The sequence below is a fragment of the Musa acuminata genome, chromosome BXJ2-3, assembly GCF_036884655.1.
Source record: "Musa acuminata AAA Group cultivar baxijiao chromosome BXJ2-3, Cavendish_Baxijiao_AAA, whole genome shotgun sequence".
NCBI classification, from domain to species: Eukaryota; Viridiplantae; Streptophyta; class Magnoliopsida; order Zingiberales; family Musaceae; genus Musa; species Musa acuminata.
Window position 1 is genome coordinate 4,844,597 of NC_088340.1, and position 10,404 is coordinate 4,855,000.

The 10,404-nt window shown below is 42.9% G+C and overlaps 2 protein-coding genes across 3 annotated transcripts; one reads left to right on the forward strand and one right to left on the reverse strand.

Moving 5' to 3' along the window:
- The first annotated feature begins 1,318 nt into the window (after nt 1-1,318).
- LOC135607036 (transport inhibitor response 1-like protein) lies at nt 1,319-4,554 on the forward strand. The gene is made up of 4 exons (XM_065098507.1): nt 1,319-1,407; nt 1,608-2,224; nt 2,405-2,915; nt 3,005-4,554. Exons 1-4 carry the CDS (start codon nt 1,390-1,392, stop codon nt 3,758-3,760), a joined length of 1,902 nt encoding a protein of 633 aa, XP_064954579.1. The 5' UTR covers nt 1,319-1,389; the 3' UTR covers nt 3,761-4,554.
- Nucleotides 4,555-8,055: 3,501 nt separating this feature from the next.
- On the reverse strand, nt 8,056-9,762 carry LOC103977515 (uncharacterized hydrolase C22A12.06c). 2 transcript variants are annotated; one of them, XM_009393061.3, is made up of 6 exons: nt 9,351-9,762; nt 9,164-9,262; nt 9,021-9,062; nt 8,818-8,950; nt 8,465-8,566; nt 8,056-8,382 (listed from the first exon to the last, which is right to left on the reverse strand). In XM_009393061.3, the coding sequence occupies exons 1-6, from the start codon at nt 9,591-9,593 to the stop codon at nt 8,270-8,272; spliced, it is 732 nt and encodes a 243-aa protein (XP_009391336.1). In that variant the 5' UTR covers nt 9,594-9,762; the 3' UTR covers nt 8,056-8,269. The 2 variants fall into 2 exon arrangements, with proteins under 2 accessions (XP_009391336.1, XP_064954580.1); XM_065098508.1 differs by lacking the exons at nt 8,056-8,382; nt 8,465-8,566 and adding an exon at nt 8,609-8,747 and having other exon boundaries at nt 9,351-9,714.
- Nucleotides 9,763-10,404: the final 642 nt, after the last annotated feature.

Consider the following 10,404-nt stretch of genomic DNA (forward strand, 5'->3'; position numbering starts at 1 on the left):
GCGTCGCTGCGGAGTCATTTGTACGCGACAGATCCACACTCAAATCATTCACAACTGGAATCTCCTTATTTTATTTGCTCAGGCTTTTGTACATTGTGGCCTTGGGAGACCGTGACGAGCGACCTGAGACGACTGTTTGTGCCTTCCTTCCTCCAGCGACTACTCTTAATCTGATCCAAGGTGCCTAAAAGTTGGAGCTCTAGTTTGTCCATTTTTACAGCTTAGGACAAGAATATGTATATATAGTTATAATAAACTTGTGAAGATTAGTGCTTTGATCGGTTCCCTTCTGAACTGTGCTTCCTTGTTTCCTTTTATACCTGCCATTTGTGTGCCTGCATGCCTTTGGTAAAGAGTGAGAGCTCTGATTTGTCCATTTCCAAGCATTTGCAGCATAGAAAGTCTTTGAGTAGTTATTTCTTTTTTTGTCAGTTTCTCTTCTGAACAGTGCTTCTTTGTGTCCCTTCAACACCCAGTCAACTTCCATCTTTTCTTGCAGAAGAGAAAAAAAGCAAGCTTGTTGGAGGATAAGGCTGCTCTTCACAAGTGCATCCATTTTTCTCAGGAGGAGGAGGAGGCATGGATGATGCTGTCAAGATCTCAGGGCCATGTGCACCCCCTCCATGATTAGAAGTCACAATTAGCTAGAGCAGCTGCAGAACTACTGAGCTCAATGTACTGGTAAGCTTCTGCGAGGCAATCGACGACGGCATCTTGTCTTTGAGACCATATGTTAATCTAGGAGAGTGTGAAGCGATGGATGGACGGATGCAAAAGCCAGGGCGGATGAAGCTCCAATAATTTCCATGCATGTCAATGGCGGATGGATAAGCCCAAATCCTGTCACTCTCTCCCCCTCTTCATCGGGTCATTCAAAATCGATATCAAATCAAGCGAACTTGCCGCACTGACACCGTCCTCATCTCCGAAACCCCTTTTGGTGCGCACTTGTTGTACCTGCCCTGTTGATTGGCCCGCCAGCGGAGCCCACCGCAGGGCCCAGGTGCCAGGGGATGACTGACACCCACGGTGCATGCTCTCACCGCTCATGATAGAAACCGGGTGAGATGGGATGAGGTAAGTTATACCGTGGGAGTCAAACGTAAATAACTGCAGAGGGTAGTAAGTTAGGCCGAGCCTCCCATAAATATCTTGATGCCCCAGCAACTCGTACTCACTCTTTTTTTTGGGCACATAAATAAATAAATATTATTTTAAATTTGAAGAGATTTGATCAAATCAGAGAATTAAGGAAATGTCCAAATAAATCGAGGCGGATGGGATAAAAGAAGAGATGGAAAATAAAGTGGAGATGAGGTGAGTTCTTGAGACAGTGGCAGTGGAAAGCGTGGTGGAGGGCGATTCCCAACGCCTTAAGGTGGGAGGGCGATGGCTGAATCTGAGACGGTAATCACGAAATAACATATATTAATACTTGTATAAATATTTAATAGGAAAATTAGGACCATCACGAACAGATCTCATCTTCTTTTACTCTGATATAAAAATTAATATTAAAAAAATAATTCTTGTATTATTTTTCACATGACGTCTCCCTCTCTTCTCTTCTGCCCCCAAACTAAGCTACCCTAAATCTCGGTTTGCAGTCCGCCTTTCGTTGCTCACCTCTCTCTCTCGGTGGGATGAGAGAGGAGAGGTCGGACATGTCGGAGGACGAGGATGGGGGAGGAGAGGAGAAGGACAGCTGGGCGCCGGGCCTTGGCGTAGCTGGAAAGAGCAGAGGCGCACCGGACCCGCTGCCGCCGCCGTTGTGCGACCAGGTGCTGGAGAACGTCCTCGAGAACGTGCTTCAGTTCCTGACGTTGCGCCGGGATCGGAACGCGGTGTCGCTGGTGTGTCGGTCGTGGTATCGGGCAGAGGCCCAGACTCGGCGGGAGCTCTTCATCGGAAACTGCTACGCGGTCTCCCCGCGGCGAGCCATCGACCGATTCCGTTGCGTCCGGTCGCTAGTCCTCAAGGGCAAGCCCCGGTTCGCCGACTTCGGTCTGGTGCCCATCGGCTGGGGCGCCCACTTCTCCCCCTGGGCCTCCGCCATGGCTGCCGGCTACCCCTGGCTCGAGAAGATCTGCCTCAAGCGAATGTCAGTCACCGACGACGACCTCTCCCTCCTCGCCCTCTCCTTCCCCTTCTTCAAGGGTCTCACGCTCATCTGCTGCGACGGCTTCGGCACCGCCGGCCTCGCCGTCTTCGCCGAGAAGTGCAGGTAAGAGCTCTTTTACCACTCAGCTTGTTTTGTCTCCAATTAGATCTGAGCTGTGTGATAAATCTAAGAAGCATTGACCTTGGAGTAATTCAACTCCAGCTTCGAGTGCATAAGCTGCATACCATTTTGATGTGGGGTTCTTGGTTTTGTGAAATTGGTTGACCGATGGATTGTCCTTAGGCATCTCCGGCTGCTAGATCTGATAGAGGACTATTTCGAGGAAGAGGAGTATGAGGTTGTGGATTGGATTTCCAAGTTCCCGGAGACAACGACAAGCTTGGAGACGCTAGGGTTCGATTGCCTGCCATCCGCAGTCAATTTCGAGGCGTTGGAGGCGCTCATTGCCCGATCCCCTGCCCTCCGGCAGCTGCGGGTGAACCACCATGTCACAGTGGACCAGCTCCGCCGCCTCATGGTGCGGGCACCCCAGCTCACCCACCTTGGCACAGGGTCCTTCAGATCCCCTGAAGAGGGAGAAGGAATGGAGCATGAGGCCCATCTTGTATCTGCCTTTGCCGCCTCTAGGTCACTCGTTTCTCTGTCCGGCTTCCGTGAGGTGGCATCTCAGTTCCTCCCTGCCATTTACCCGGTTTGTTCCAACATCACCTTCCTTAACTTCAGCTTTGCTGAGATAACCGCAGAGGAGCTTAAGCCTGTGATCCGTCATTGCCATAATCTGCAGAATTTCTGGGTAGTTGCCATTTCCAACTTGAGTTGATCTAATCTAATTTTATCCATTTTGGCATCTAAATTTCCCTGTTCTTTGTGTCTTGTATCTAGGTCCTTGATACCGTGCGTGATGAGGGGCTTCAGGCAGTGGCAGCCACATGTAAAGACCTCCGAGAGCTGCGGGTGTTCCCTTTAGACGCAACAGAGGACTCTGAGGGGTTTGTTTCAGATGTTGGCCTCACTGCTATTTCTGAGGGCTGCCGTAAACTCCAATCTATTCTGTATTTCTGCCAGCGGATGACCAATAAGGCAGTATTAACGATGTCCAAGAATTGCCAGGAACTCGTCGTTTTTCGCCTTTGTATCATGGCTCGCCACCTTCCTGACCACCATACTGGAGAGCCCATGGACGAGGGATTTGGCGCTATAGTGATGAACTGCAAGAAGCTCACCAGGCTAGCAGTATCTGGGTTGCTTACCGACAAGGCATTCGGGTACATTGGGAAGTATGGGAAGTCAATCAGAACTTTATCTGTTGCTTTTGCAGGGAACAGTGACATGGGGCTGAGGTATGTGCTTGAAGGATGCCCCAAACTGCAGAAGCTTGAGATCAGGGATAGCCCTTTTGGGGATCCAGCACTGTTATCTGGGATTCACCATTACTACAATATGAGGTTCCTTTGGATGTCTTCATGCAAGCTGTCTCATAGGGGTTGTGAGGATGTGGCTCAGAGGTTGCCACGCTTGGTTGTTGAAGTGATTAGAGATCGACCTGAAACTGAGGACGAAGCTGTTGAGAAATTATACATGTATCGTTCCCTAGTGGGCCGGAGAAATGATGCACCGCCTTTCGTGAAGATCTTATAGTGTTACTCGTTCCATGAAACAGCTATCAGGAGGAAGAATATCTGTAGTTGTCTTGTGGGCCGATGAATGATCTTATTCTGAGATAGGCAGCTGGTTCCGATCAGTGCTGAGAGGGTGAATCTGGTGGGTGGTCTTCTTGATCCTTAAGATGATTCTTGCTCTTCATTCCATGGGAAGATAATTCGGGTGTATCTTCTGTTCTGCTCTCATTTTCTTCTGTTTGGGCTGCTGGAATGACATTTATGTTAGAAGAACATCAGAGATAATATCATCTTTTAATTGAATATTTTTGTTTCTATTTCACATTTGGTAGTCCAATCAAGTGGATGGCGGAGGGAAGAAATTGGTGTGAGGATGTTGTATAAATAAGCTATTATTTCTAGGAGGTTTTCTTAGCATTACAATTTGATTTAAGAGCGAGGCTGCATGACCACACAATCAACCTCTTCAACTGGGTTTTCAGATGGTAGCAGACCCTTAAAACTTCTGAACGACTATTTGTGGCCTCACATTCTATTAATCTCTTTGGAGAAGGCAAGCAGGTGCATCTCCGGAGCACATTTATACCTTCCAGCAACTGGTTTTTCAGGCTGAGGTGAAATTCGAGACTCCAAAAGAGTTTTCCTTATTATTATGTAAGAGTTTTAGTTCATTAGTGGATAATTTAGATCACAGTTCATCTGGTGCTTTTATTGCTTGGTTATGTGAACATAAACCTGAGTTAGGATTATTATTTCCTTTACTCTGAAGAGTTTTCAAGTTCTAGTTTATCAGTGGATAATTCAGATTTATTATCTGGTGCTTTTATTGTTTGCTCACATGAACCTAAATTTGAGGTAGGAACTTGAATTTTGTTTCAACTTTCCTCATAATGCGCTGGTCATGGTCATGGTCATGGTCATGGTTGTCCCCATATAGTTACTCTTATGCCTGGTGCCGGTAAATGATATGTTCATGGAGACTTGTGTCTATTACAGCTTAGGCAAAGTCTTCACCACTCCAATGGTCAACACATGGTTAGCCTATGGTCCCCAAGAGAAGGTAACAGTTCATTGATTGGACTGGCTCTATCATCAGACTAGTGCACCTTTAGGACCGCAGGCCATTGGCTTTTTTGCTCGTATTGATGGGCAGGTGAGCCGCTCCTATCAACGTGTGGCCCATGAAGGTTTTAACTAGACCTGTTTCCATTGCCATTACTATTATCTCTGCCCTGGTACCTTTGAGGAGCTACGGAAAGTAAGAAGAGGTATCTTCCTTTTTCTTTGTTTGCTTGCTTCTTCTTTTTTTCCCTCTGTTGGGTGCAATCATTTGAATTATGCCTTTGATGGCTCCTCCCTGTGGGACTCCTTTGCTGCTTTAACATGCTAAGAATGGAGTCTCTTTCCACTCCCCAATCTGATATGAACAGCTTCGGAACAAAGTGGCATATTGGGTTTAGGAAGACCCACCATGGACCCAGCTTCTGTTCTTTCTGCTATGCTATTTCATCTTGGACATTAATCTGCATGGTGGTTGATACTTTCTTCAGTCTAGAAGGTATAAATTAGCTGAAAGTTGAACAGTAACTAGACTCCAAGAGAAGTTTCCACTGGAGCTTCCTTTTTCTCTTTATGTTTTTGAGAAGACGAAAATAGTAACCTTTTTTTTCCAAAAGAAAATAGTACTTCTGATTCATGCTTCTTGTACCCCATTAGTCAGATGATGCTTTTTATGCTTTCACTTTACCACCAGTGACACAGGTCGAGATGTGTGCACGGTGAAACATGGAGTGAAGGTAATAAGAGGCCTCCATTTATTGCCACTTGTTCATTAGGTAAATTCATTATTGAGTAATCGTGCTTTGGTGTGATGGAAACAAAATAATAAACTGGTGTGATTTGATAGGTAGAAATGGTGGTATTCGAGGACCTTCGTGGCCTAGCAGACAGCTAAGGCACCACATGAAGCTGGCAAAAAGATAAGGGCTATTTATCGAGAAAATTCTCTGAGTTTTTTTATATTTGATTTTTACTCTTTTTTTTAATCAAAATATTCTCAATAAAATTGGTTATAAACGATGATTATATTTTGATTTGATTTTTTTTATTAAATTGATTTTTTTAATGAATCAATTGGTTCTATTAAATTTGAACTATTCAATTTATTTAGTTGAGTCTTAGATTATCTCTTGATTTTTTTTTAATTATCTCTCACCTTCAGGCCGTCCGTCACTTTCTTTTACCACCTCCTCACCCTTCCCCTCCTCCTCCACCTGTCTCCTCTACCCACTCCACCTCCACTGTCAATTTCTTCTACTTCCCCACCATCTCGCTCACGCGCTCTCTCTCCTCCTCATGTCTCTTTCCTTTCACTTTCATCCTCCTTAAAAGGTATTACACTCTAGTTATAAACATTCAAAGAACATATTAAGAATATATGTTAATTTTTAATATAAAATTATCTTGCATTTATCATAAAATTAAGTTATTTTAAAAAAATATATATTAATTTTTATATAAAATTATCCTAAATTATTTAAGAAAGTTGTTATGTTTGAATTACGCTCGGGTTATTTAAGAAAATTATACTCCTTCATAGAACATATTAAAAAATATTTTATTTTCTATATAAACTTATCCTAAATTTATCATAAACCTAATTACAAAATCCTACCTTTCTTATTTCCTATTTCCTATATTGACTTAGTTATACTTGAAATTGAAATGAATTAAACTTGATTATCTAACCTATTTTAAAATTTATAAATTTGTTAATTTTATATATTTTAAGATAATTAATTATCAAAACTTCAAGAATTCTATTAGAATATGATTCTAACAAACAATATATTAGTTTTTAATTTTATGATAAATTTAGAAGAAGTTTATATAAAAATTAATATTTTTTAATAAGTTTTATGAATAAATGAGTGTGAATCGATTATAATCCGAGTATAACTTGAATGTAAATGATTCAACTTGATTCGATCCGAAGAAATCCAACCCAAACGGATCGATCGGGCTTAAATTAGTTCCAAGTAAATGTCAGAATTAATGGTGAAATAAATCCAGGTTGAAGCTTTTCAATGGAGATTTGAAATTGAGACTAATTGTTTGTTGTTTCTTTGGTCTTTTCCTATTGTATGGCTTTTTGTTGTTGAGCTTAAAGTCTTTCATGTTCCATAAAAGATAGCCATGTAAGGTTGCCACATTGCATTTGTTCTCATCCTCCTGAATTAGTCATCCACACTTTTGAGACATCCATTTTGTTTATCCTCCACGCAATGGTCAAAAGATGTTGGGGAAGCTATAATTATGTTTCTGTGGACTCCACCCCATAAAGGTCAACAACTCATTGATAAAGCTCAATATGTTGAGTTAGATTGATTGTGACGAGTTTGATGTCTCTTAATGTCAAGTTTGTTGATAAATTGATGTTTTCGATGATTTCTAAGTAGACATGATTGAGTTTGATGCCACTTTTCTAATAGGGTGGCTGCTTTATCTCCAAGAATTATTCTGCTAATGAGTTTGCAGCCCTGAACAGGAGGAACATGTTGACTAGTTGATATGGCCGAGGAGAGTAGGAGGAACATGTTGGATTTAATTTGAGTATATCTTTTCATTGTAAAATCATAATAAATTCAGTTTAGAGGTCAATATAATTTTCTCTCTTGTTTAAATATATTTTTTTTATTTTGATTTATTATTCGATTCATCAAGAGATGTGGAGAAAATATTAGAGTGAAAATCTCATATCAATCTCAGGAAGAGATTTCGTCTTAAAAAAATAATTACATGTCTCTGAATTCTTTCTAATTTGTTATCTTTTTAATTTATTTTATTTTATTTTTTATCCCAACAGAATACCCCAGAAAAATCATAAAATTGAAATATAGACAACACTTGATGACTGCTTGTCACCATAGTTTCTTCTTCAGATATCATCCATGGCAATGGATTGTTTTGCTTCTTCTTAATCAACTACTACATGTCTTTGTCAACACATTTGATCTTTCCTTTGGCACCAACTTTGCATAATATATCTACTCCATTGACCACCTCACCTGCAACCACATGAGGGCATCTATTGCTCTTAATAATTTGAGAGGGAAGTTTGTACAAACAATATAGTGACCCCTTCCTAGTGAAAAGGGGCAAAGCTTCCTAAAGGGTCGTAAGGCTCACAAGTTCGTTGGAGATTACGAAAGGGTAAAACCTTGCTGGTACATTTATCGTCTAAAACCTTGCTGGTACATCTATCGTCTAAAACGAATAATGTTTTATGAGTCTACGGATCGCATCAATAATCGATCGACCAAATAGTCCCTTATCATTATTACATATTATCTACTTCAGCAGCTATCAGCACCGAAGCAAAAACAATCACATGAGTTTGAGGTTGCAATGAGTAATCAATACAAAGCCTTATAACTGGCATCATATGCGAATACATTTGTAACAGGAAAATGAGGGCAAAAAGAGGCGTTGCAAAACAGTTGATGGAAAGAGTTTATAGCTAGTCAATTCAAGCTGAACACTCTTCCTTGCAAGCATCATCTACTGCTGCTGCATCCTCACATAAATCACCCTCAATCTTCTGCAGGAACTCGAGCATCGTCTTGAGGCTCTCCTCGTCATCTGCACTCAACAATGGCTCTATCAACTACTATCTTCGTCTATCACCGACGAAGAGAGCAAACGCAGAGGCACGCGAACTCACCGAGCCTGGGAACGGTGTGGCCTCTCGGGTGTCGGATGAGATACGGATCGACAAACTTCCCCAGTAGCTGCTCGCCATTCTTCTTCAAGAAGTCCTTCTCACCTGCACAAATGATTGCAGTGATGCTCTTCTAATCGTAATTCCTCCACAAGTAGCAAACACACACACTCGCGCTATCATTTTTAATGGTGAAAGGCTTCCACGGAATTGGATTCGATGACCGAAGACCGCGTCACTCCAAACAAAGTCCACGGTCAACGAGGAAGCTATCGACCGTCGGTTCCTAATCCAAGGGTCCAAAGTATACGACGTTTTAACGAAGACGATAAATATATACATGGATCATCTATTACCTATGAAGTGAAGCGAGGTGCAGTCGATCTTGGCGGCAGAGTAGACCCTCTCGACCACCTCCGGTGCTTTAAACATCGCACCTCCCATGAACACCAAGTACTTCAGCTTCGGCACCGTCGTCAACGCCAATCCCTATCCACTCATAACGTTATTTTAAGAGGAAGACGAATCCAACTGCGCATGGCGAAACCCCAAATCAAACCTTGGATTGCAGACTCGCAAGCGCGGCGGAAAGAATCGCTCCCTAATTGAAAGTTACCCAAATAATAATTCCATTAATAATTCCTTCTCAGACCCATTAAATCGCTAATTCTACACACTGACCATTAAAACTGTGTTATTTACCTGAGAGAAACCCATCAGACCATCGAACGGCCCTTGTTCGATCATCAGCTCCTCCACCCGGGCAAAAGCCTTGTCAAGATTCGTGTACACCATAAAGTCCTAATTCCATCCCACACAAATAAATGATCATAAATACTTACGGTGTTAAAGGAAGAGAGAGAGAGAGAGAGAGAGAGAGAGAGAGCACCTTATCGTACTGGTACCACTCGTAGTAGGGGGGAGGGAAGATGCCGTCGACCTCGGACTTTCCGCCGGCGGGAAAGGGAGCGTCGGGGAAGACGAGGTCGAGCCGGGAGATGACCTGTTCCGGCCACTTCGCCACCAGTTGCGCCCGCATGATCTCCCCGCTCGTCCGGAAGCCGTGAAGGCACAGGAACCGCGGCTTCCGCCGGCCGCTCTTGCCACTCTCCTGTTCCCCGATGCTCCCCATCGCCGGCGCGTTCTCCACCCACTCCTTCGTCCAGGCAGCCCCGCTTTGTGCGAAAGCAGCGGCGAAGGAGTCGCTTCCTTATAGGCGCCGAGGGTTGGACCCTTACGATGATGGGTGGGTTGGTTGGTGGCTGGGGGTTGGTGGGAGAAACACTTCAACGGTGATGCCATGGGCGAGCACCCATTCATGGGGCGAAGGCCAAGCGATCGCGAGGGACATGTTAAGGCGGTTCACGTACAGCGAAAGCCCACCTAACCCGCGACGTTAGTGGGTGACGGCTTGGACGCTATTGCTCTCCGATGGAACCCCACACGTTCATGGTCTCCGTCACGACGAACGGATCTGCTCTACGATCCGCGCCCGCACGAATCACGAAGCACATTAATCGGCGTCGCCATCCGTCGTCGATGGAGCTAATTCTTTTTTCGGTCAAACAAGGTGGCTCTGACGTGTTCAAAGAAAAAAAGATCTAACATATTCCGTATACCCAGAAACCTACCTGCCTTGTGATTTGTGTTCTGATGCCTAACCCACGGGATGACAAGGCCAAGAAAGGAAGAAGAGAAAGATGCTAATTAACATAATTTAGGAGGCTAATTATATATTATTTCTCTTATTATTAGTATTTTAATTTTTATTTTTAAAAATTATATTGAAATACTTATATTTATGAAAGTGAAACACTAAAAAGATAATTTTATTTTCATAAATATAGAAATATTATTATAATTTAAAAAATATAAATATTAATAATATTAATAATATCTAATTACAAGGATAATATATAATTAGCCTTAATTTAGGTGGATAG

Bases quoted from the DNA above. Each gene is read 5' to 3' on its own strand.
- LOC135607036 (XM_065098507.1), top strand. The intron at 2,225-2,404 runs GTAAGAGCTCTT...GATTGTCCTTAG, and splicing joins GTCTTCGCCGAGAAGTGCAG to GCATCTCCGGCTGCTAGATC. The intron at 2,916-3,004 runs GTAGTTGCCATT...TCTTGTATCTAG, and splicing joins ATAATCTGCAGAATTTCTGG to GTCCTTGATACCGTGCGTGA.
- LOC103977515 (XM_009393061.3), bottom strand. From the start codon at position 9,593: ATGGGGAGCATCGGGGAACAGGAGAGTGGCAAGAGCGGCCGGCGGAAG. The intron at 9,263-9,350 runs GTGCTCTCTCTC...GGATGGAATTAG, and splicing joins AGTGGTACCAGTACGATAAG to GACTTTATGGTGTACACGAA. The intron at 9,063-9,163 runs GTAAATAACACA...ACTTTCAATTAG, and splicing joins GTCTGATGGGTTTCTCTCAG to GGAGCGATTCTTTCCGCCGC.